General features: G+C 35.9%; 1 protein-coding gene across 2 annotated transcripts; it reads right to left on the bottom strand.

Moving 5' to 3' along the window:
- Positions 1-3: 3 nt before the first annotated feature.
- Positions 4-27997, bottom strand: LOC129900557 (BAG-associated GRAM protein 1-like). Of its 2 annotated transcripts, none has more exons than XM_055975556.1 (19): positions 27637-27997; positions 15096-15146; positions 14841-14938; positions 13979-14054; positions 13683-13811; positions 13525-13571; positions 12348-12465; positions 12125-12241; positions 11601-11630; positions 11385-11484; positions 10397-10503; positions 7774-7914; positions 7561-7665; positions 2209-2355; positions 2074-2127; positions 1880-1943; positions 765-826; positions 464-658; positions 4-361 (listed from the first exon to the last, which is right to left on the bottom strand). In XM_055975556.1, the coding sequence occupies exons 1-18, from the start codon at positions 27832-27834 to the stop codon at positions 503-505; spliced, it is 1800 nt and encodes a 599-aa protein (XP_055831531.1). In that variant the 5' UTR covers positions 27835-27997; the 3' UTR covers positions 4-361; positions 464-502. The 2 variants fall into 2 exon arrangements, with proteins under 2 accessions (XP_055831531.1, XP_055831532.1); XM_055975557.1 differs by having other exon boundaries at positions 15096-15165; positions 27637-27763.
- Between the last annotated feature and the right edge of the window lies 1 nt (position 27998).

Genomic DNA, 27998 nt, shown 5'->3' on the forward strand with positions numbered 1-27998 from the left:
TCATTTGAATTGAAACATAATGATTGTTATAGATAGATTATTTATTCCATATCACAAAAAATATAGGAGAAACAGTAATTCCCCAGGATACCATCTTTGGAAGATGAATAATTTACTCCCTCTGCTGTCTAAACAATTTGGGAGCCTTAAGATAATTTACTCCATAATATCTGACATAGGAAACAACGGCTACTACTGATAAGATAAACAGGAGAAAGAAATATTCTTCTTTTCCTCTTCCATACTCGAGCTTTGTAAATGGATGGATGGATGAAGAAGCGCCCCCAATAGACTTTAAGAGCTCTTGCTCTGCCTGTCCTCCTACTTCTTATTTTGGGTATCATAGAATGATATGAACCACCTACTCATTAAAGCCCTACCATTAGATTTTAAAAAATGAAAGCGGCTTGTCGCTGCATATTCATTGAAGAGAGCAATTTTGAAAAAGAAGATCTTCAGATACCAGAAAAATAGTCTTCCATTAAGCTAAAAGATTGCATCATCAAGAATTACAACTGGATCTCCTTGGTGGAGATAGGGTGCAATGATCATACAAGGATTGTGATCTGTAGATGACATTTTCTATTTCACTGACTGATACTCTTGGTTTAACAAATGAACGTGCCACTTCCAACATTGTTGCCAGCTCTTTCTTGTACTGCATAGGTGATTGAAGAGAGTAAACGAGAAAAATAGTCCACCGTAATTAGCGTCTCAGAAAATAAGAATGAACAAAATAACTTACTAACGCAAAATAATAGTACCTCGTTAATAGCTCCTGTCTTTATTTTAGACTGCATAATGCACCACTTCTTGAAATGAACACCTGTTGAAATTGCAAAAGGTAGTTTATCTTCACATCACATTCCACTATTAAGAATGTGCAAGTATTTAATTTTGAACATTCTAATCTTCTTTATAATTGGGGAATCTTAGTAGCTTAGTTGGTTGGCTACCTGAACTTTCACCTTGTTGGTGAGAGTTCAATTCCCCCACCTTGTAATCCCCTTTCCCATTTCCCCTTCCCTACCCCAATTTTTTTTTTCTTAAAAAAATAAAAATCATCATAATCATTCAAATAGAGAAACTTTTGTCAAGGAAATTCGATGTTCCATGGGCAGCTCCAAATTATGCACTGGACTGACTATATCATGCTACCAACTCAACAGAAAAATAGAGTTTAAAAAAAGATGAATGTGTCAACTGGCGAGCAGTGGAGATTCAGTTGGTAGCTGTCCAAAGGAAAAAATAAATATGATATTTTCAAGTTTTCGAGCGAGAATATGAACTCGGGGAAGGACGACATCTGTCTTTTCCCATATGTGGAGTTTTCTTTCATTGTGAAAGCACTCATAAGCCCTGAGCTCAACATTGCACCAGGCAAATAGATTCCGATCTGATTTGATTCCAATTGTGGGTATCAATACTCCTTCAGAGTCTAGTGAGAGTGTAGCATTTAGGTTAACGGGCAGATCATTTTCCCAGAAGTATGATAGACGATGAGCAAAATAATTGGTTAAAAGATAGTCTAAAGATGCATTTAAGTGGTAGTCAGTCAACTACTAAAATGGTAGTCCTGGTGATAGATATATCACTACTTGAACATTTGGATACCACATCTTGGTCTCCTTTCACTGCAAGAATCTTTCATCAAGGATTACAAAAGAGATTCCTCCCTTCCCCCTCCCACCACACACAAAAAAATGCTTTTGGAATTTTGATGCAACTACAGAATGTGAAAAATTCACATAATTGGTTAACCCATCAAATGGGAGAAGAGACTGGGGCCAGTAGATTAACTTTGACATGCAAAGATGAGGAATGGATAGTGGCTTGTACACATCCAGCAGAACAAGAAACCAGAACAGAAGATACTTACCAGCTTTTATGTCCAAACTGCAGGATGATTCAGAAGTTGTTTCTAAAGACCACCTACAGTGAACCTGATTGAATAGCAAATCTAATCAGGGATTAAGATGAATAAGGAGATCTCTAGGAGGTAAGACGTGTATAAAAATTTGCATAGAATTGTACTATGAAAAGAACGTGGCCTGACCCCCAAAGGCACTATACCTCAAAGCATGACCCAAACGGAACATCATGGGCCTGTTGCACAGTCTCAAATACCTACGGCAAAGGTTAAAAAGTGTCAAAGCATACTCTCGTGACCAGTAACATATAACATTGAAGGTGGAATATGAGAATTACAAGAGTTCTCTTGTCCGGAGATAAAACAGCATGCTGATACTCCGTCACTGCTGTATCTGGAGGGCACATAGGGCTGTTACATTTTGTTCTGAATGTAATTTCTCTGACTTGACCATCATATTCATCAGCAGAATTCCATTGACCCATCTAAGAAAATAAAAGACATTCAATATTTAACTTGAGCTAAAGCAACTAAGTAAAGAAATTTCTATTGAGATGTGAAAGGCATAATGGAGCTAGCATAATTTAGCTCTTCATGTTACTCTAGCTCTTAGCAGAACTAAATAAAACAACTACCCATCAATCCCAAACAAGTTGAGGTCAACTATAATAATCCTCACTATGTTTCTCTATGTAAGCTCAATGGTGATCACATAAATTAATCACCGAATTGGACCAACAAATGGGTGAATTTCAAGATCGTGCATCAATGGATCATCAACTTCGTTCAAGAAAAGCCAAACGTGTAAATGCTGATATGGATCAAAAAAGGGTGGTTCGAATAGCATCTACTAATATTACCGAAAATATTGTTCAAATACTTTTACGAGAGGGATGGTGGTGAAATGGTAGACACGCGAGACTCAAAATCTCTTGCTAAAGAGCGTGGAGGTTCGAGTCCTCTTCAAGGCATAATATTGATTGATTTCTTCTGTGTAATATGGTTGATATTACAATTCCAAAAAAGGAATTGTGATGCTCGGATCTTGGGTCGAAACGGGTGCTATTTTAGTAGGTAAATTAACACCCCAGGTCGTGAAAGAATCTTCGTATGCCCCGGAAGATAGATTGTTATGAGCTATACTTGGTATTCAGGTATCTACTTATGTTTGGTAAAGAGAATAATCTTATCCTTTGAGAATAATCAAAAATGGACAGTGTTCAATTGGAACATGAAAACGTGACTAAATATGCAAGCATGATAACTTATATGCTGTTCTATATCTCCATATATGGATTCGTTTGGTTCTTTTTATTCTTGCTCGAGTTGGATGATTAAAATTTAGTCGCCAAAATGCTACAAATACAAAATAGAGTATTTGATCTCGGTTATAGGAATAATATCAGTATTATTAGGAGCTACTTTAGCTCTTTTACGCCCCGTAACTCTTTCTCAGCCAGGCTTGGGCAAAACAACAGAGCAAGTATTAGTAGCATAACAAAAAAGCCTTCCTCAACTCCATTCAAGCAGAAGTAAATGAACCAAAATAATATCTACAGTCAAAAGATTATCCAAATTTTCATAAACTGCATTGCAGAACAATTTAATGAAACAGAGTTTAACATGTCTTGCCAAGATAATGAAAATTCTCTACAGTAAGTTTCGTAATCTTGAAGTCACTTACTTTCTTTTTGTATTATGAAATTCCTTTATCTCTTATACTAACTTTCATGATGAAAGACATCAGTGTTCAGTTGAAAAATACTGACAAAGCTAATTCAAAGGTGGTGCAAATGAGGAGCACACTGGTCGGGCTTGAAGAAAGTTAGGTAAAAAGACCGCTAGCTGTATTATTAAGCTATTAATTCTAACTGAAAAAAGGGTATTTCTACTCTTCTTCCTCCACTACTGTTTAAAGGTCCAGACCTAACTACCGAGGTATTGTCAGCTCTAAACCAACCATTAGAGTTGGCGCCTCACGGTTTTGTCATTTTGGGTTTTAATCCAAAAGATGGCACAATAGTTGAAGTCCTGAATTCACTCTTATGTGAGCCCTAACTTTCCACTCTCATTCCGATGTGAGATTTGTCTACAACAAGCTTCATAACGACCCTTTTCTAGTTCCTATTACACTAACCCTCTTAGGGACTCAGCATCTTAGCTGAGATTTGTCATACCATCATACTAGGAAAGATACCAGCTTTGATACCACGTGTAATGGTCCAAGCCTAATTACCAAGGTATTGTTTGCTCTTGCCCAACCTTTGTGGCCTCAAGGATTTGTTCCATTGGAGTTTCAAAATGCACCTCGATAGTTGAATCCTGAACTCGCCCTCATATGGCCCATATGGCCCCTAACTTTCCCTCCTATTCTAATGTTAAAATTGCCTAAGACAAGCTTCATAGGGAACCCCCTTCTTTAGTTCAACTGCCCAGCGATCCATGGGCTATTACACTCATCCCATGGGGATTCAGTGTCTTACGAAGGTATTCCCAACCATCATACTCTGTGTGTGTGAGGTGAGGGAGGGGGGGGGGGGGTATTGGCTTTGATACAACATGTAACTGTTCAAGCATATTTCCATGGTGTTGTTAGCTCTGGCCCAACCTTTGGGACCTCAAAGTTTTGTTCCATTGGACTTTATCCCAAAAGGCAGCTCGGTAGTTGAATCCTAAACTCATCTTTATATGGGCAATTACTTCCACCTCCCATTTTGAGTTGCCTAAGCCTAAGGCAAGCTTCACAGCCATGAACGGTTGGCAGTTGAATTCAAAAAGGGAGTTTGCAGTGAAGCTCGCCTTAGGCTAATCCCACATCAGAATAGGAGGAGAAAGTTAGGGGTTAGATAAGGGAGAGTTCAGGATTCCACTGTTGAGACGGCTTTTGGGTTAAGGCTTAAGAGGACAAAACCCTGAGTGTCCAAAAGTTGGGCAAGAGAAGACAATACCTTGACAGTTGTGATACATGCTTGCCAAGGCAAGCTAAGGAGTTCAAAAGCGTCTCATCAAGTCACCATGTTGGGGGCTTGGAGGGAGTTTGGAATGAAGCCTTTAGGCTCGAGAACATGCTAAAGTAGAAGTACAAGAAAAAAAGAAGAAAAGGACTATGTGTGCAAAGAGGCTATTCTTCAAACACAAGCTCTCATGCTTAAGAAGACCCTTGTTTCATAAGGGTATTTATGTAACAGCTAGTTTAGGCTATAAATAATGGAGAATAGCTCCTTTAGAGTTAGACTATTTTGATATATGATGAATTTCTCATGAATTGTGTGTAACTCTTGAGAGAGTTTGAGGCTAAGGCCTTTGTTGCTATTAAATGTTTGATTTGCTTGCTTGAGGATCATTCCTCTTGAGATGTCTCTATAGTTTAGGTGCTTTTTGGATTTCAATTAATCGGAGGTTTTAGCTTTAATATAGCTATAGTTGCCAATTATTCTCCATCTTGTGTCTAACTTCTATCTTTGCTTGCTTGTTCTTAGATTTTAGGGTTTCTTTTCTATTTCCGCATTTCGATCTATCAAGTTGGGTTTGGCCTGCTACATATTGATGTTGATTGACCTATTGATGGAGAGCCCCTAGCCACCAAGTAAGCTTTTCTGGGATTGTGAGATTCAGTTTAACTTTGTGGTGCGATGCCCAAGTAACCTAAGAGTATTTCCTTGAGATTTTTCTTTTTCTTTGCCAACCTCCAAAATTCAGTACCCCCAAAAAAACCTTGATCCTCTTCCTTCAGAATACCTTCAATTTTCAAACCATCACCTTGCCCTTTTTAACCTCTTCAATATCCGCACTGTATTACACTTTATGCACATTCACAGTTAACACTTGCCATCATTTACAAGATATTGAACTTGATCACGTTCACTTCTTTCTGCTTAATCTTGATTTTCAATTGTAGAGAGATACCACGAAGAAACTGCACAACAGGAGGTGTAACCTGATAATTGGAATAACCAGTTTTTGACCTTTTCCCCTTTTCACTTGGTAAATGGAAGGAAGTGAGGACTGATAAGAAGAATGGAGGGATGGGGATATAGAATCTACAACTTCAAAGCAAGGCCCTAAGCATGAAGTGGTTATGGAAGTACACAAACAATAATCAGTTGCTATGGAGGAAGGTGATTGGAGCCAAATATGAGGAAGAGGACAACTGGACAACTAAAGAAGTGAACACTCCTTATGGGGTAAGTCTCTGGAGATCAATCACGAATCTGTGGAATGAAAGTTAAAAGCAACTCAAAAATTACAGTTATGGATGGAAGGAAGACCAAATTTTGGAAGGATAACTGGCATGAGAAAGGGAACATGGAAATACTTTTCCCAGACATTTACAACATGGTTTTGTTCCAACAAAGCACCATAGCAGAGCTATGGTCCCCACAGGGTTGAAATTTCAATTTCAGGAGACATCTGAATGACTGGGAGATCATGAGAGTGGCTGAATTTTTCAACACAGTGGACACTTTCAATGGAGTGCAGACAGGTGAGGATGTTCTGTGGTGGACAGGAGATGATAGGGGAATTTTCAAAGTCAACAAAGCTTATAAGATGATGGATCAAACAAACCAGCAGTTTCATGCTTTGTCTGGTTAGTGGCTAAGGAAGCAGTCCTTACACAGGACAATGTCATGAAAAGGGGGAGAACCTTGTGCTCCGGGTGTTTCCTATATGGTGAAACAGCTGAGACAGTTGACCATCTATTTTTACATTGCCAATACACCCAACAATTATGGAGAATATTTCTCAGTATTAAAGGCATTTCCTGGACCATGCCTAGGAAAGTGACTGAGGCCTTAATGAGCTGGGAGGAAGAAGGGGTTCATGCAAAGGACAGAAATAGATGGAGAATTATTCCTAGTGCTATATGGTGGGCTATCTGGAAAGAGAGGAATTCAAGACGTTGTGAGAACATAGTGAACAATGTGCAGAAAGTTAAACTTAACTGCATTCTTCTTTTAGTTTTTTGGTGTAATCAATCATACTCAAATGACACTATCTCTATTATTGATGTTCTAGACTCAATCTAATTATAGAGAAGTGAAATTCGGAGTACACTTGTATATAAGGTTTCAATACAACCCATGTATTGTCTTGTGATATAATACAAAGTTACCAAGTTCAAAAAAAAAAAAGTTGGAAACCTTTGACCAGGTCCATGGCCCAGTGCATTTTAGGTGAGATACATCTTAACTCATCAAAAAAAAAACATGAGACACCAGTACGAACCAAACCTCTTCGCTCACCCGCAAGAAAATGAGGGGAGGATACCATGGGGGGAGTTTGGCCATGAATTTTTTATACTTTTTCCCGAATTTCAACAACAAAAAATAAATTTGGCCATAAAATTTGGAATTCAACTTGAAGTTGAATATCGGAATTTTCCAGAATTTGAAAAACATTAAAAAACTGTTTTCACCTTTTTCACTCTAATTTAGTCACAAAATTCAAAAACAACTCCAATTTACATTCATGGCCAAACACAACTCCCAATTTTCAAATATCATTTTTCACTCTGAAAACAAAACTACTTTTTCCAAATAATCACAATTTTCATGGCCAGACGCCCCCCTATAAAAGAAGATATAAGAAAAAAACCTCAAGAGTGTAGCCGGAAGTTAAAGCCAAACTAGAAATGCATAAAGAAGCATGAGACGAAAACATATGTTAGATCAATGGAATGTGGGGCTTACATTGATATTGAAATCTTTCCCTGCTGCACGGTACTCATTAGTGAAGTTTGAACCATCAGCCAATAACAAGTCAAAAAATTGCTCGGCTGTGCATGTCAAAATATCCTTGCAGATTTCAAGAGTGTCATAAATCTTGGAGAAAGGAGTTCTAGTCCAAAAAAGTAAGATCAAATATCCTGCATACATTATATGTAGCAGATAGGACTTACTTACATTATATACACTAGAGAGGACTTCTTTAATAAATGGTTGATATTTCTGAATTTTGGTAACACTTTCTTCCTGATTTATTTCCATCTTTTTACATCCTTTAACCGAGCTGCTATGTGCACGCAATGCTGACTGTTCCATCTCCTGCAAAGAGAAAGGAAGGAAATTTAAAATAGGAAAGAAACCATGCAAAGCCAAACTCTAAAAGGTAGATACAATTTAAATGTAAAAACAACGTTAGAGACAATATAAAACTAAACTAAAGACCATGTTTCTTATGTTCCGGCTGTAATAGAGAATACAAAAAATGCCGAGATAAATAAAGAATCAGCTGGAATGTTGTTTCAAGAAGCTTACAGGTAAATATCATTACATAAAACCATTAAAGGAGACTTGAAGTAAATCATCAAAAACTGATGTCTACTAGACAAAGCAGTATTTTTATAGCCTTTGCTATTTTTTTTTGAAATTGGTAACTTTATTATAGCCTTTGCTATTGTGCTCAGATAATATGGTATTGGAAAAATGTTTACAGGCATTTTGTCTAAACAGAAAAAAAAATATGATGGAAAGCTACTAAAAAAGGTAAAGCCTACGCACAACATAGATACTTTAGACAGTTGCTTGCAACATCAAAAGCCCCATGTTTCTGCTCCCCTTGGTAAAGATAGTGTCCAGGATAACTTTTATACATATGATAGTCCATGATGGAGATACATTTAAGAAGGCCCTGGGAATTCATTATGCACCAATGGAACACAAATAAATAAGGTTGTTGAGATGTGTGTTATCTCATCTAAAATTTAAGCATAAGTTATTAGAGAGAGCACTTTTACTGTATTAATTATGTCATCAGCACGCCCCCCTCATGTGCGAGCCTGATTGTTTTTCATTGGCCAAACATCTAGATTTGTTTTTTGATAATGGGTGTCGGCGAGACTGAAACTCAAGACGCCTGCTCGGATACTATGTTGAGATGTGTGCAGGACATGGCTACCATATTTTTTTGTGCTCAAGGCAAGAGCACTCCGTATGAAGATCAGTGTGATTACCATCTCCATATATCTCTTTTCAAGAGGTATCTTTTGGTAGCAGACACTTCAATGTAACAGTGCTGAAGCATGTCAGTGTCCCTTCCGTACACAAAAAGCAGGAAAATAAAGGAAACAAAAGAGAAAGAGACTAGAATGCATGTATTGAGCTGGCATGACCCTTCTTAGTGAAGAAATGGGCCTTGAGCCTAACTCAACCTCCAAAGCTAGATAATAAGGTGAGGATTTCTCAACATCACACAAGGAAACAGGAACCCCATCCCTCCACCAATGTGAAACACTTAACACCCCCCCACACCTATGCCTTCCAGTTCGAGCGTAGACAATATAATATGGGGATCTAACATTGGGAGACACGATAACAGGGATGGACCTGACTCTGGCTCTGATACAATGTGAAGAAATGAACAATTGGCCTAACTTAGCCCAAAAAGCTAGCTCATGAGGTGAGGATTGTCAAAACCATATAAGAAGACAAACAACCCAAATCCTCCATCAATATGGGACACTTAGCACTGACCGCACACCAGGCCTGACAACTAGAGCATGGACACATAATATAGGGGCCGAACATTGAGACACGAAATAACAGGGATGAACCTGGCTCTGATATCATGTGAGAAATATAACCAGGAAAAAGAGTTTATGGGAATGTGTGGCATATTGTGTCTCACATTTATATCTATTTATATACAAACTAGTCTATGAAAATATTAACAATCGTCCAATGTTGGACATTATACAAACCTATACTAGCTTGTCTACTATCTAACACTACACCTCAAGTTAGTGCATATACTTCATATGTGCCGAGCTTGTTACATATATAACTAACTCAAGGACCTATGAGAGTTTGGTAATTATATTAGCAAACAGATCATTGGACTTTATAAAGCTCATGACAATATATCCAGAGGCTGAGAATATCTTTTCTCTAACAAAGTGACAATCAATATCTATATGCTTCTGTATTCCCATGGAATAATGGATTTTGAAAGCAATACAGGGTGTAGCCCGGTTATCATAGATAAGTTCAACCCGAGCAGTCTCTCAAAACTTCAGCTCTTTCAATAGTTGTTTGGTCCATATAAGCTCACTAGTCGCAATTTCCATGGCTCGATATTTGGCTTCAACATTCGATATTTGTGAGGGGGAGTGTAGAAGGTATAATTAGTAAAATAAAAGTGTGCTTTCTCTAACATCTTAAGCTTTTAGATGAGATAGTTGCAACTATTTTTGATAAGTAGAAATTAGAAGAAGGAAGTTCCACAAACATAATAAACATCTTTCTTTATGCTCAGTGGTGCAATTAAAAAGATATCTCATCAACAAAAAGAAAACCCACTTGTGATGAATGCTAACACATTCAACCATGTCATACATCTCAATATTCAGAATACCTCTTTTATTGACTACAGAAATATTTTTAAGACAGCCAAGTTAAAATCTTCAATTTATTCCTGGTGGTTGTATCAATATTCACTACGGATATATGATAACCAGGACTTTTTATTGTCTCAGATAACAATCAGAAAAGAACTAACTAAAAGCACAAATACAATCAATAATATAACCTTCTTCTCAGCGTTTAGCATGTAATGATAATTATCCGTTGAACGTTGCAATGATCTCAAAGCATGATTCCTATTCCAAAAAGATGCGAATTTATATCTTACTCTACCTGAAATCAGAGAAAGAAAGGTAACTAGCATATCGACCATAATATATCCAGAGTATCAACGTCAAATCCATCTAACATGAGCAAAAATAAGTCACCTCCCTTGTCTTGAAATTGGATATCCAGTTTTCAGTTGACAAGTATGTAATAGAGCAGTTTCATGGTAGTGGAGAAACATATCCCCCCAATAGGTAAATTTAGTCCTAATGTAGAAGAAATCGGAACTTCTTGTTTCAACAATATTAAAGGGCAGCCCGACGCACAAAACATCACGCGTTAGCAGAGTCCGGGGAAGGGTCATGCAGACAGCCTATTCTAACGCAATCATTCGTGTCTGCTTCCACGAACCGAACATGTGACCACGGAGACAACTTTACCGTTGCTCCAAGGCTCCCCTTCATATCGACAATATTTATAAGTTCAAGGAAAAAAGGGCTCCAAGTTGTGTTGAATAGCACAACAACAACAACATACTCAATGTAATCCCACAAGTAGGGTTTAGGGAGGGTAGTGTGTACACAGACCTTACCCTACCGTGGGAGATAGAGAGGTTGTTTCCAATAGACCCTTGGCTCAAGTTGTGTTATATAATGTGAGGTAATTTTAGTTTCTTGAGAAGTTCACATTATTTTGGTCTCAATGGCGAAAGAACATAAATTTTGGGATGGATAAAATACATCGGTAGAACTTCTAGACTCGCATGACAACACTAGCAGTGCCAATGGTGCTATCACAGAATATCCTCCTAACATATAAAAACGTAAAACCTATCAAGGAGAAGCTCACTCACAGCTAGCCAACTTCTCAGTTCTCTTAAAACAAGAGAAAGATGTGTTCCTAATAAAACAAGAAATAAGGTTAAAAGTTTTAATTAAAGTACTTGCCATCAGGATTTCCTAAAGGAGGCACCCCATGGCCGCCAGCACCCATGCGGAGAATTACTGTAACAGCAGGATTAACAAATGCATGCTGGCTCCTCCTAATCTGAAAGAAAAATAGTAATCTTGCTGATTTCCCGCAAATGGCCCGAATAAGCATTCCAAGCACATTGACAACTTGGAAAGAATAGAATATGATAGAAAATAAAGAGAATATTGTACCTCATCTATTTCTGCAAAAGGAATAATTACCTGCAAATGCAGAACTAAGCCCAGTCAAATAAGCTAACCAATTCCAGCATAATTGAGACTAATTACCAAACATCAAAAAAGTAAAGTTGTTACCAGTTATTTCTATGCTAAGAACAGGAAGGAATAGGGTATACATCCACATAACCTTGAGAATCTAACAAAAGGAAATAGTTTCTATCCAGAATTAAATCCCTTAGTCAATCCCACATTTCTCCAAAGGAAACCATTTTATGGTGATCTCTCCCCCCATAAACCATAAACCATGCTCCAATTTTCAAGATATCCACAGGTAAGGTGACATTATAAAATTTTGAAATAGGATCTTGATGGCATGAATGCAAATACCCAGAACAAACACATGTCAACCATCAGGCAAATATGATAGACATCAGTGGAGAAATCAAATTGATAAGCATTTAACTTAGAAGAGTTTAGATAAAAAGCAGATTCAAACAGTTGAAACTCGGGAAGTACAATCAAAAGATGGATCTGACCTTTATTTGCTTTGAAAATACATTTGAGTGGAAGCAGATATGCCATGTTGAGACATACATACGGCCATGATACAAGAATGACCTTTCGAGAGCACATGAATAACTATGTTCAACAACCTGAAATAATTACAATGATTAGCAACCGACTCACAACAGTCCAGACTTTACAACCTAGTGTTCTTCCAAACCAAGAGTAATTTATCAATAAAAAATTAGCTCTTGCCTCGTCAGCAGGGAGATCAAATATTGTTTGCAGAGGCCCAGGTTTCTGATGAACTACGGTAGGTCCTTGTTTATTTGAAATGATCCTTCTACGAGCATTAGCATAGCCATTCAAATCTCTAAAACAACCAATGAAAAAGGGGGAATAAGATTATTATCTTCTAGTTAAGATGATTATTAATCTTTTCATTGAGCAGAGTGATCCACCCGAAGGATTTACATAAATTTCTCTCTGACGGACCAAGAATCTTCTAACAATAAAAACAAAAACTGATCCTAAAACAAGTCCCATGTGACACTTCACAGACTGTAGTAATGCTCGTGATATTACTATAACTTTTTTCTTTTTTCTGAACTTTAAGTGTCATCTAAACATAGCAAATGAAATATATATATATATATATAATCACATGGTTACCAGCTGGTGATTAAAGGATCAGCACTGATGCCTCACTCTTTATCTTCCCACTTTCCTCACTAAGTGAAGAAGTGTTTCATTACCTTGTTACTTCTTCCCTATTTTTCTTCCTACCTACCTGTTATAAGCATGAACTACTAAACATCTATCACTTCTGTATTATCACATACATATCCTTTCAAACTATTAAAGAACGAGATGTACAGGTGAGGAAGTACTCTCTCCTAAATTCCTATATTCTAGAACTGTGTTACTGAAGATATTGTAGAATGCTAATTGCTAACCAGGCATAAGCTATCCAGAATGGATCCAAGTTCCCCAAACAATTAAAATTACTTATAAAGGAGCTGGTCATGGTACATTTTATTCTATGCACAAACTCATGTTTCACGATTGCACTATAGACTCGAGCTACAACATGCTTTATAATAGCTCACATAAGAAGCAACATTTTAGCGGGGGTGGGGGAAGGGAATAAGAAATTAATCTAACTGTTTTGTTCTTCATCGCCACCATGATACACATTCTTAATAGGAAATACTATCATAAAATTCCTAATTGCATGTAGCTACCCAAACCAATTCGTTGTAAGAGTATGTACATGCAGACATTGCCACCGTGTACCAAAAAGAAGGAACCCTATGAGAGGACGAATAGCTTATTATGTATTCTAATAACTGACACTAATCCCATAAACAATGGACAAAATTCAAATAAGAAATAACTTAAGGCACTATCAACAAGGGGAGCAAAGGAGCACCTTGAAGATTTGACATTGAGTTTTGATGTTTTAATATGAAGATAAACCTGGAAAAAAAAGGATAACGGACATAATTCTGTAAAAGCCAACCTCTAAAACAACCAAAATAAAAATGTTGCATTTACTGAAAGCAAAGAGGTTTAAGTAATCAATAATACCTGTCCTGATGAACTGTCCAAGGTATGCCATTCCGCACCAGTTTGACCTTCATTTTCGACAGGTACCATCACTGAACCAAGAACAGCACTTTTCCAAATTATATCCCAATCATATATCGTCACATTAATCTGTCATAAAATCAAGTAAATGAATTATTACGAGAGAAAATAAATTCACGAAACCAATGTTATATTAATTGTTAAAGTAATCAAACGACAAATACATCAAAGAGGATTAAAAAACACACATTGCACTAAGTTTGTGCTTTATGTCAAAAGATTTTCTGGACAGCTACCTCTACTGGAAGCTCATCAACAGAGAAGTTGAACTCCTCCCCCCACATAGGATTTCTTGAACCAGGAACCATTGAACTGCAACACTAAGAAGAATATAACTTGTGTATAATACCAGAGTGATAAGCATCTGAACATATTTTATTTTATTTTTGAAAATGTCATCTGAACATATTGTTTCACAACTTTATGAAACTCCCCAAGCCTCGTCGCACACATTGTTGACAATAATCCACCAAAACAGAAGGTTATCTCACAGTTGACCTTGACTTTCAACTATCAAAATACGTCTAATGGAGCAGAAGACCATCTCAAAATTAAGACTAACCAACTATTTAAATATTAAAAGCTTTTGTTTTCTCCTTTATATTATATCAAAAGGAGTTCATCTAATTTGGACACTGTTGTGAGAATCATCATAGTTAAACATATTATTGTTTATTCTCATAAGAATAAATTGAAAAAAATTCAAGGATCACAAGTACCTAAAACACAATCATATCTGGTGGAAGGCTAGAACTAGCATGCACTTCCAATAAAAGGAAAGAGACTAAGATGAACAAAAAAGGTTCTCAAATTTCTCTCCATATTGACCAAAATAAAAGAGGCATGCATGTCCAAGTAAATTTGAATATCAATCGTAATGGAACAGATCAACACAGTAATGTTTTATCATCTATTATACGTAAGAGTATAGAGATATATATCCTCTCGACAACATTATGAAAAATGTGGTATTTGATGATGAAAGTTGGTTATAAAACAACAATAACAGAAAACGGTATGCATAACTACACCTAGACAAGATAATCTATTTATACCTCTAACCCAAGATAATAGGATAACAAAAATAGACATAATCACCTAAATCTCTTTTGTGAGCCACAACTGATGATTGCATATGGATCTGAAGTCCCATTCAAATTAGCAGCAGTAAGATTTTTAGCAGCTAACAATTCAACCTGAAATATAAGAAAAAGTAGCAGTCAACTACGAGTTGCAGATATAGGCCATCACATGAATTTTAGTGCAATAAACACTTCAAGTATCAATAATATCGTACAACACCAAATCTAGATATAAGAATTATAAGTGCATGAACGTGAAATACAAACATACCTTGATTACATAGGCAAAAGTAGTTTGAGGATCTCCTTCTAACTGGCCCATCTACAAAATAAGTGCACAACTGCATGTCAAAGAAGTGGCAAATTACATGATGAAAACAAAGCATAAGTTAAAATTCTCAATCAAGGGAGAAATTTCTGCTAATGATGGTGGATTAATGGTACAATATTATACCTAATAATTAGTATCCAAGAATTAGTTGTTGTTGGGTTTAAGTGAGGTGTGAACAGAAAATAAGAATTGGGAAATTTGGGGAAACCAAGTGACGGAAAAATAAAAGTCATAGTCATTTCTCCCTCATTGGTAGAAGAAATGAAAAGTTTTGTCCTTATATTAGGACACAGTTCCTTTAGCTCCTCTTAAAAGGTTAATTAGAGGGTGCCCCCTCTCGCTGTCGTCGTCGCTCGCTCGGCTTCTGCAAATGATGTGATTGATTGATAAAAGGTTAATATGTTTTCTTTTGGTTTCTGGAGATTAAAATCTTTTGGTTTTCTACTCCGTCTGAATTTGATACTGATTTGAAGTCATAAAAACTTTATTAGGATTCAAAGTTCATTCGGTTGACGATTTGAAGAAATATAAAAACTTCATCGTTAACTAGAAACTATTGTATAAAGATTTAGTCTTTATTGTTAGTATTCTAAATACTAAATCGTCTGTCTATTTGTGACAGAAAAAATGACTCACAGAACAACAAAATGCTTCTATTGTGAACACTACTTCGTCAAGTCGAACACCAGTTGCTACAACAATGACTACTGCAGAAAAATCAAGAAAGTTCACTGGTATTGACTTCAAACGGTGGCGGAAGAAGATGTTTTTCTATCTGACTACCCTCAGTCTACAACGTTTTATCCATGAAGATGTTCTTGTGTTAGAGGAAGGAACTCCTGAAAATGAAAAGTTTATCGTGACTGAGGCATGGAAACACTCTAATTTCCTTTGCAAGAACTACATGCTCAATGGATTGGAAAATGACTTATATAACGTCTTCAGTTTTGTAAAACTTCTAAAGAACTCTGGTATGCTCTTGAGAAAAATACAAAACTGAAGATGCAGGCTTAAAGAAGTTTGTAGCTGCAAAATTTTTGGACTTTAAGATGGTTGATAGCAAAACTGTCATGTCTCAAGTCCAAGAACTACAAGTCATTATTTATGATCTCCTGGCATAAGGTATGATCAAATTCAATGGTTTTATTGTTAAAATTGTTGAATGTGTTATTGACTTTAATTATCCATCGTAGATATGATCATAAAAGAGACATTTCAATTAGCAACATTGATTGAGAAACTGCCTCCTTTATGGAAAGACTTCAAAAATTATTTAAAGCACAAGCGAAAGGAGATGACTCTCAAAGACTTGATTGTTCGTCTAAAGATCGAGGAAGACAATAAGGCGGCCAAGAAGAAGGCTAAAGAAAACTCAACAATTATGGGGGCAAATATTGTTGAGGCTGGTACAACTAAATCAAAAAAAGGAAGAAAACGTCTACACCGAAGAACTATCCTAGTAAAAAGAAGTTCAAAAGAGACTGCCACAACTGTGGAATAACTGGACATAAGGCTGTGAAATGTCGTGCTCCCAAAATGGAAAAGAAGAAAGGTCAAGCCAACATGGTTGACACAAATAAGGACGTTGAAAACTTGTGTGCTATGTTGACTGAATGCAACCTAGTAGGAAATCCCAAGGAGTGGTGGCTTGATTCTGGCGCCACCTCACATGTTTGTGCTGTTCGAGAAGCCTTTCTAACTTATGCCCGTGCTACACCCGATTAGACTATTTACATGGAAAATTCTACAACAGCAAAGGTTGAAGGCTATGGAAAAGTATTTCTAAAGATGACCTCTGGCAAGGTGGTGACTTTGAACAATATTTGCCATGTTCCAGAAATGAGGAAGAACTTGGTTTCTGCTGGTCTTCTAATCAAGAATGGATTTAAGTGCGTTCTTGTTTCTGACAAAGTTGTAATTAGTAAAAATGAAATGAATTTAGGAAAAGGCTACCTCAGTGAGGGCCTTTTCAAACTGAATGTAATGGTTGCTGATAATAATAAAGTTCAAGCTTCTTCTTAATTACTTGAGTCAAATAATTTATGACATTCACGCTTATGACATGTCAATTATAAAACCTTGCGAAAACTGATCAACTTAAACGTATTGCCAAATTTTGAGTGCAATAAATCAAAATGTCAAGTGTATGTTGAATCTAAGTATGTTAAGCATCCTTGTAAATCTATTGAAAGGAATTTCAGTCCCTTAGAATTGATTCACACTGACATTTGTAATATGAAGTCAACACCAACTCGTGGTGGAAAAAAGTATCTTATAACTTTTATTGACGATTGCACTAGATATTGTTATGTCTATTTATTGAATAGTAAGGATGAAGCAATAGAAACATTTAGGCAATACAAAAATAAAGTTGAAAATTAGTTGGATAAAAATGATAAGAAGTGATAGAGGTGGAGAGTATGAATCTTCTTTTGCAGAAATATGTTTGGGAAATAGAATCATCCATCAAACTGCCGCCCCTTACTCACCTCAATCTAATGGAATTGCAGAAAGGAAAAACCAAACTTTAAAGGAAATGATGAATGTCTTACTTATAAGTTCAAATTTACTACAAAACTTGTAGGGGGAAGCCATCTTTATAGCAAATCGAATACTCAATAGAGTGCCCCATAGCAAAACACAATGTCTTACTTATAAGTTCAAATTTACTACAAAACTTGTAGGTGGAAGCCATCTTTATAGCAAATCGAATACTCAATAGAGTGCCCCATAGCAAAACACAGTCTATTCCATATGAGAAATGGAAAGGAGGAAAATCCAACTTGAAATATTTCAAAGTGTGGGGTGTCTAGCCAAAGTCCAAACAGACTTATGAACCAAACCATGTTGACAAATGGATTTAAGATTAATGAGTGTGATAAATGTGTTTACATTAAAGACACTCCAAACAAACTTGTCATTGTTTGTTTATATGTGGATGATATGCTAATAATGAGTAACGACATTGCTAACATAAATGTTACTAAATGTATGCTTGCTAGTAAGTTAGATATGAAAGATCTAGGAATTGCCGATTTGATATTAGGAATTAAGATTCACAAAACTCCTCAAGGTTAGCATTGTCTCAATCTCATTATATCCAAAAGGAACTTGATACTTAAACTTTAAAAGTGCAAAAACATCAATTAATGTGAACCTTGATCTTGCAAAGAATAAAGGTGAAAATCATGTTGGGTTTTAAAGGTGTGAATAGGAAATGAAAGGTTGTGACCTTTCCAAAAGGTTGTGACTTTTCAACAAAAGTTGTGACTTTTTTGAAGAGTTGCGACTTTTGTGAAGGATTGTGACTTTTCCGATAAGCCACAATAAGCACCTGTTCACACTACCCTTTGTTGTCTATAAATAGAAGATTTTTCTCTCATTTTTAAAACATTGAATTCTCCCTCTTCTGCATATATTTTCTTACAAACAAAGTTGAGTCTTTATGTGATTTTGTTGTTGGCTTTTGAGTTCGCTGAAATTATTGAAGTTTGAGGTACCGCTACTTCTTTAATAGTTTATCCGTTTTATTTTGGGAGGAAATAATCCTTAACCTCGGGTACAGTGAGGGGATTAAATTCCTTAAGAACACACAGTGAATTCTGTGGACTCGGATACTACTTTTTATTTTCATATTTATTGTTTCTGGTGTGCTAACCTTAATATAGAAGGGATAACAATCTTAAGGAATTTATTAAATATCAACATTGATAATCTCTCATTATGAAAATTGCATCTTAATGACAACAAAAAATGGTTAATGTGGAAAAGTTATGTGGTGAAGCCACTGGAAACTTTTCTAATTGTGTCATTTAATTTTACTAGTAATTTTTTTTTGTGGCTTTTCAAATGTCACTGGTATCTTTCAAAGGATTGAAATTAGTATTTAAGAAATTTGGACCAAGTGCACTTTGTTGCTAAGAATGAGAATTTACAAAGGTACTTCGTGACTGCTCATATTTCAGAAAGAAAAAATAATAATAATAATATTGATGGTGGTTCAATATTTTTTTTATTGGTGTCAAGAATGGGCTTAAAATGGCAATAGTTTTATATTTTTTTCCTAGAAAGCTTTTTATCCACTAAGAATTCTTGTTCTTGTTGTTTGGTTTCAATTAGATTGAAACAATTAGGGACTTTTATGATTTTCTACTCTGTTTGAATCTAATACTGATTTGAAGAGTATAAAAACTTCATCAGTGTTCAAGATTCATTTGGTTTACGATTGGAAGAACATAAAAACTCCATCGTTAAACTAGAAATAAGTTGTATATTTTTGCTTCATCTTATATTCTGTTTGGAGGGCTGGAGACTAAAATCGAAAGACTTTCTACTCCAGTGATTAACTTGGTTCGAAGAAATAAAATCTTCATCAAGTTAATTGAGTTTTTGTTTTTCTTTTTGGTTTGAAGAATATAAAAACCTCATCGAGTTGAACAAAAATCCCTATTTGGTTATTCTGTTGTTTAACATTACTTTTGTTTTGACAAACAGAATGGGTGATATAAATGTATCAAGTTTTGAAGCAAACACATGCCTTCAACCAGTAGAGCACCAGTTTCTACAGCAATGGCTACTGCAGAAAAGCCTAAAAAGTTTACTGGTATTGACTTCAAACGTTGGCAGCAGAAGATGTTCTTCTATCCGACTACACTCAGTCTACAACGATTTATAAATGAAGATGTTCCTGTGTTAGAAGAAGGAACTCCTGACAACGAAAAGTTTATTGTGACTAAGGCATGGACACATTTTGATTTCCTTTGCAAAAACTACATACTCAATGGATTGGAAGATGGCTTGTATAACGCCTTCAGTATTTGTAAAACCTCTAAAGAACTCCGGTATGCTCTTGAGAAGAAATACAAAACTGAAGATGCAGGCTTAAAGAAGTTTGTGGCTGCAAAATTTTTGGACTATAAGATGGTTGATAGCAAGACTGTGATGTCTCAAGTCCAAGAATTACAAGTCATTATTTATGATCTCCTGACAGAAGGTATGATCAAATTCAATAGTTATATTGATAAAATTATTGAATATAGTAGTGATTTTAAATTATCCATTGAAGGTATGGTCATAAATGGGACATTTCAAGTAGCAGCGTTTATTGAAAAACTACCTCCTTTATGGAAAAACTTCAAAAATTATTTGAAGCACAAGCGAAAGGAGATGACTCTTGAAGATTTGATTGTTCGTCTTAGGATCGAGGAAGACAACAAGGCTGCCAAAAAGAAGGCTAGAGGAAACTCAACAATTATGGGAGCAAATATTGTTGAGGATGGTCGAAATAAATCAAAAAAGAGGAAAAAATCTTTTGGACCAAAGAACTATCCTAGCAAAAAGAAGTTTAAAGGAGACTACCACAACTGTGGAAAAACTGGACATAAGGCTGTGGAATGTCGTGCTCCCAAGAAGGAAAAGAAGAAAGATCAAACCAATATGGTTGATACAAATGGGGATGTTGAAAACTTATGTGCAATGATGACTAAATGCAACCTGGTAGGAAATCCCAAAGAATGGTGGCTTGATTTAGGAGCTACGTCGCATGTTTGTGCGGTCTGAGAAGCCTTCGCTACTTATTCCCCTGCCGCACCTGATGCGACTATCTATATGGGAAATTCTGCAACGGCTAAGGTTGAAGGATATGGTAGAGTATTCCTAAAAATGGCATCTGGCAAGGTGGTGACGCTAAACAAAGTTTGTCATATTCCAGAAATGAGAAAGAACATGGTTTCTGCCGGTGTCTTCTTATCAAAAATGGATTCAAGCGTGTTCTAGTTTCAGACAAAGTAGTTGTCAGTAAGAATGAAATGTATTTAGGAAAAGGCTACCTCACTGAGGGTCTTTTCAAACTAAATGTAATTGTTGTTGATAATAATAAAGTTCAAGCTTCTTCTTACTTACTTGAGTCAAATAGTTTATGACATTCACGTTTAGGACATGCCAATCATAAAACCTTGCAAAAACTGATTAACTTAAATGTATTGCCTAACTTTGAGTGCAATAAATCAAAATGTCAAGTATGTGTTGAATCTAAGTATGCTAAGCATCCTTATAAATCTGTTGAAAGGAATTCCAGTCCCTTAGAATTGATTCACATCGACATTTGTGATATGAAGTCAACACCAACTCGTGGTGGGAAAAAGTATTTTATAACTTTTATTGACGATTGCACTAGATATTGTTTTGTCTATTTATTAAATAGTAAGGATGAAGCAATAGAAACATTTAGACAATACAAAATTGAAGTTGAAAATCAGTTGAATAAAAAGATAAAAATGATAAGAAGTGATAGAGGTGGAGAGTATGAATCTCCTTTTGCAGAAATATGTTTGGAAAATGGAATCATCCATCAAACTACTGCCCATTACTCACCTCAATCAAATGGAATTGCAGAAAGGAAGAATCGAACTTTAAAGGAAATGATGAATGCATTACTTATAAGTTCAGGTTTACCACAAAACTTGTGGGGGAAAGCCATCCTTACAGCAAATCGAATACTCAATAGAGTTCCCCACAGCAAAACACAGTCTATTCCATATGAGAAATGAAAAGGAAGAAAACCAAACTTGAAATATTTCAAAGTGTGGGGGTGTCTAGCCAAAGTCCAAGTTCCTAAACCTAAGAGTCACAATAGGACCTAAGACTATGGACTGTATTTTCATTGGATATGCTACAAATAGTAAAGCATGTCGATTTTTGGTTCACAAGTCCGAACATCAGGATATTCATGAGAATACGGTAATAGAATCAAATAATGCTGAATTTTTTTGAACATATCTATCCGTATAAAACTAGATTTGAAGTATCTAGTGAACAGTCTTAAACGACCTCGAGAAGAACCAAAGGAGAATGTACCTAATAAAGAAAATCCAAGGCGAAGTAATCATCAAAGGACATCTACTTCATTTGGATCTGATTTTGTAACATTTCTTCTTGAAAATGAGCCTCAAACATTCAAAAAAGATATGTCCGATGCGGACTCATCTTTTCGGAAAGAGGTTGTCAATAGTGAGATTGATTCAATCTTGAGCAACCATACTTGGGAATTGGTTGATCTTCCTCCAGAAAACAAACCTTTGGGTTCAAAATGGATTTTCAAAAGAAAAATGAAAGTTGATGGAACTATTGACAAATATAAGGCAAGACTTGTCGTCAAAGGATTTAGACAGAAAGAAGGCCTTGATTATTTTGATACATACTCACCTGTAACAAGGATTACATCCATTCGGATGTTAATTGCACTAGCTGCAGTATATGGCCTTGAAATTCATCAAATGGATGTAAAAACAGCTTTCTTAAACGGAGAATTGGAGGAAGAACTTTACATGGAACAACCCGAGAGCTTTGTGGTTCCTGGTAAAGAAAATAAAGTTTGCAAACTTGTTAAGTCACTTTATAGACTAAAACAAGCACTCAAACAATGGCACGCGAAATTTGACCAAACCACGTTGACAAATGGATTTAAGATTAATGAGTGTGATAAATGTGTTTATATTAAAGACACTCCAAACAAAGTTGTCATTGTTTGTTTATATGTGGATAATATGCTAATAATGAGTAATGACATTGCAAACATAAATACTAATAAGCGTATGCTTTCTAGTAAATTTGATATGAAAGATCTAGGAGTTGCCGATTTGATATTGGGAATTAAAATTCACAAAACTCCTCAAGGTCTAGCATTGTCTCAAACTCATTATATCCAAAAGGTACTTGAAAAATACAAGTACTTAAACTTCAAAAGTGTAAAAACACCCATTGATGTGAACCTTGATCTTACTAAAAATAAAGGTGAAAGTCAAGCTCAGTTGGATTATGCAAGAGTGTGAACTGTACACGGCCAGACATAGCTTGTGCTATAAGTAAATTGAGTCGATACACGAATAATCCCAACCAAAATCATTGGATGGCAATGAAACGAGTTTTGGGGTATTTAGAACATACTCAAAACTTTGCTTTACATTACAATAAGTGTCCAGCAATTGTTGAAGGATATAGTGATGCAAATTGGATTACTGGGTCAACTGAAACTAAATCTACAAGTGGATACGTTTTCACCATTGGTGGAGGAGCGGTATCTTGAAAATCCTCAAAACAAACATGTATAGCTCGCTCTACAATGGAGTCTGAGTTTATAGCCTTAGACAAGACTGGTGAAGAAGCAGAATGGCTTCGAAATTTCTTAGAATAAATTCCATTTTGGCCCAAACCAATGGCTCCTATATGCATACATTGTGATAGTCAAGCTGTAATAGGAAGAGCTGGGAGCGTTATGTACAACAGTAAGTCTCGTCACATACGACGAAGACATAATACCGTTAGGCAACTACTCTCTAGTGGAATTATCACAATTGACTATATAAAGTCAAAAGATAATATCTCGAATCCACTTACAAAAGGCCTAGCTAGAAAAGGAGTTGAGCGATCATCAAAGAGAATGGGACTATGGCCGAGGACAAATTATCATGGCGGTAACTCTACCTAGAAGACTGGAGATCCCATGATCTAGGTTCAAGGAGATCAAACAAAGTCATTGATGACAGTTCAATATTGTCAAAATAATTTTTATGATCCATTCTCATGATGCGACAATGTTCAGTAACAAAGATAAGGCATTAGGACCTTTTAATGATATCTAAGTTTGATACAGGGCATATCAAATGGTGTTTCTATGGGATAACACATTTAGATATCACTTATGTAAGTGTGAAGTGTAAGCCGCTTCAAGGAGAATCCAGTAAGGCCAGTTCTCTACGCACTTATGAACCAAGAAATGTTCATGGCTGAAACGAACAAAACAATGAGAACCAAAGACAGTTAAAGGGTTGATTGTGTGACTTATGTTGTCTAGGTATACACCAAAGCTCGACGGTTCAAAGATATCAAATCTACCGATTGACCGAGTATATCCGATATATGTTCACTACGAAAAGTTCAAAGGGAAACCTACTTATCCAGATGCAATTAATTCTTACTTACAAATCACACAGTTTTTCATGCATATGTTTTAACAATAGCCATTCCCTATTCATGTGGGGGATTGTTGGGTTTTAAAGGTGTGAATAGGAAATGAAAGGTTGTGACCTTTCCAAAAGGTTGTGACTTTTCAACAAAAGTTGTGACTTTTTTGAAGAGTTGCGACTTTTGTGAAAGGTTGTGACTTTTGTGAAGGATTGTGACTTTTCCAATAAGCCAGAATAAGCACCTGTTCACACTACCCTTTGTTGTCTATAAATAGAAGATTTTTCTCTCATTTTTAAAACATTGAATTCTCCCTCTTCTGCATATATTTTCTTACAAACAAAGTTGAGTCTTTATGTGATTTTGTTGCTGGCTTTTGAGTTCGCTGAAATTATTGAAATTTGAGGTACCGCTACTTCTTTAATAGTTTATCCGTTTTATCTTGGGAGGAAATAATCCTTAACCACGGGTACAGTGAGGGGATTAAATTCCTTAAGGACACACAATAAATTCTGTGGACTCGGATACTATTTTTTATTTTCATATTTATTGTTTCTGGTGTGCTAACCTTAATATAGGAGGGATAACAAATCAGTCTCAATTGGATTATGCTAGAGTGTTAGGAAGTTTGATGTACATCATGAACTGTACACGACCAAACATAGCTTGTGCTATAAGTAAATTGAGTCGATACACAAGTAATCCTAATCAAAATCATTGGATGGCAATGAAACGAGTTTTGAAATATTTAGAACACACTCAAAAACTTTGCTTTGCATTACAACAGGTATCCAGCAGTTGTTGAAGGATATGCTGATGCAAATTGGATTACTGGGTCAACTGAAACTAAGTCCACAAGTAGATACGTTTTCACCATAGGTGGAGCAGTATCTTGGAAATCATCCAAACAAACATGTATAGCTCGCTCTACAATAGATTCTGAGTTCCGATAAAGAAGTTGAATGGCTCCAAATATTTTTAGAAGATATTCCATTTTGGCCCAAACTAATGGCTCGTATATCCATACATTGTGATAGTCAAGCTGCAATAGGAAGAGCTGGGAGCATCATGTATAACGGTAAGTATCGTCACATACGACGAAGATACAATACCGTTAGACAACTACTTTCTAGTGGAATTACCACAATTGACTACGTAAAGTCAAAGGATAATGTGTCAGATCCACTTCCAAAAGCCCTAACTAGAGAGGGAGTTGAGAGATCATCAAAGGGAATGGGACTATGGCCGAGGACAAATCATCGTGGCGGTAACTCTACCTAAAAGACTGGAGATCCCAAGATCTAGGTTCAAGGAAATCAAACAAAGTCATTGATAACGGTTCAATATTGTCAAAATAATTTTTATGATCCATTCTCATAATGTGACAATTTTCAGTAACAAGGATAAGGCATTAGTACCTTTTAATGATATCTAAGTTTCATATAGGGTATATCAAATGGTGTATCTACGGAATAACACATTTAGAAATCACCTATGTAAGTGTGAAGTGTAAGCCATTTCAAGGAGAATCCGGTAAGGCCAGTTTTCTACGCACTTATGAACCATGAAGTGTCCATGGCTGAAACGAACAAAATAATGAGAACCAAAAACAGTTAAAGGGCTAATTGTGTGGCTTGCTTATGTTGTCTAGGTATACACCAAAGCTCGACGATTCAAAGATATCAAATCTATTGATTGACCAAGTATATCCGATATATGTTCACTATGGAAAATTCAAAGAAAAACCTACTTATCAAAATGCAATTAATCCTTACTTACGAATCACACAATTTTTCTTGCATATGTTTTAAACAATAGTCATTCCCCATTCATGTGGGGGATTTTTAGGTTTAAATGAGGTGTGAATGGGAAATAAGAATTGGAAAATGTGGGGGAACCAAGTGAAGGAAAAATGAAAAGTCATTTCTCCCTCATTGGAATAAGAAAAAAAAGTTTTGTCCTTATATTTAAACACACTTCTTTTAGCTCTTAAAGGGTTAAGTAGAGGGTGCCCCTTGTCTCGTCGTCGTAGTCACTCGCTCGGCTGAGTTTCGGCTTTCGCTTTGGCAAATTATGTGATTGATTGATAATTTTTTACACAAAATTTATTTATTGATCTCATTAATTAATTTCCTTTTTTCTTAATGTTAATTATTAATCTGCTAAATTATTTATCAATTAATTAATTCATAAAATTAATTTGAATTAATTAAATTGCAAAATTAATTAACGGAATTAACTAATTAATTCGCGGAACGAAATTAATTTGAAATTCGCGGATTCAGAAAGGACCTATTCCTTTCGAACAGATATTTCTTTTCCCAAAAGACACCATGCCGGTTCTGAACAGATGAGACTGTTCTGAACAGGTAAGTTCACACCCATTGATAGCTATAAATAGAGAGGCTTCCTCTCAGTTTTCGACATCGAATTTTCTCCCTCTTCTACATATATTTTCTTACAAACAAAGTTGTTTCTTTGTGTGATTTTGTTGTTGACTTTTGAATTCGCTGGAATTATCGAATTTTGAGGTACCACTATTTTTTTAACGGTTTATCAGTTTTATCCTGGGAGGAAAGAATCCATAACCTTTGGTACAGTGAGGAAATTTAATTCCTTAAGGACATACAGTGAATTCTGTGGACTCAGATACTGTCTTTCTTTTTCATCTTAAAAGTATTGTTGTTTTACTTTATTGAATACATGGTTAACAGTTGCATGATCCTTGTTATTTTTTTTTTAATAAACTCTCTCCATAGAGCATTAATTAATCTATCTGCTCAAGTTGAATTATTTGTTTTGACTTGGCAAGAATACTCTTAGTAACCCCCAACCAGTTATTTTTTAGTTTTGGGGATTAGACTAGAATAAAATGAGTAACCAAAGATAAAAGTAGTGTGGCCTATATATCTTCTGAAGAATAGTCAGGAACATGTACAACATCATATTGTTTACCCTTTACTACAAGTTCTGAACCCAGTCTAACTCAAATATTCAAAATGCACATAATCATGCATTTTCTCCTTCCCAAGAACTACATCTACACACTATGGATGCTTTTCAATATTAAGCTAAGTATAAAAAGAAAACTGCGAGAAATATTATATTCTCCAAAGCTTTAGTTATAAATCAGGATTAATTAGTCTTTTGTATGGCATTTCGACATCGGACAGATGAAAATTAGACTATGCAAAATCAGCTAAGCACATATGATTATATAGATACAACTCAACAACTGATTGATTTTTTTTATATCAAAATCTATGTAAATATAATCACTCCTTTATCGAGAACGCTTGACCAGTGATCTCAACTTCAAATTCCAAGCTCTCAAGTTCCCTCCATAATTCGAATACAATTTCTTCACAAATTACATTTTCTAATGCTCACTTGAACTAAACTCAATTTGTATTTACAACAGGATAGTAATACAGGGAGATACATAATTTTGAAATAGTGAAAAAGGAAAATACTATGTATGTATGTATGTGTGCGCGTATATATAGTAGACTATACTTACACTAGTCGTACATGCTGGATCAATGACGTCACTACTGACAGCACCAGAACGGTCAACCCGAGCGCGATAATCAACTATCTCATCTCCGCCGAGGTTGAAGAACCAGCAAGAGAGTATGACGAAGGACGCGGCGGCGATGGCGACTTGCACCTCCCACCACGACGGCAAGAGAAACTCCAACGCCGCCTCTACAATCATCTATTCCTCCAAATTTCACAGAAAAATAAATGCAGAACTAGTAAAGAAGAAAAACTTGGCGCAGGTATCACAATATAGTGATCCAAAACCATAATTTAGAGCAGAGACATTCTTCTTCTCTCTGTGAATAAACAATAAACAGAGTCAGTGTGTGTGTGAGAGAG

This window comes from Solanum dulcamara, chromosome 8, assembly GCF_947179165.1.
Source record: "Solanum dulcamara chromosome 8, daSolDulc1.2, whole genome shotgun sequence".
NCBI lineage: Eukaryota > Viridiplantae > Streptophyta > Magnoliopsida > Solanales > Solanaceae > Solanum > Solanum dulcamara.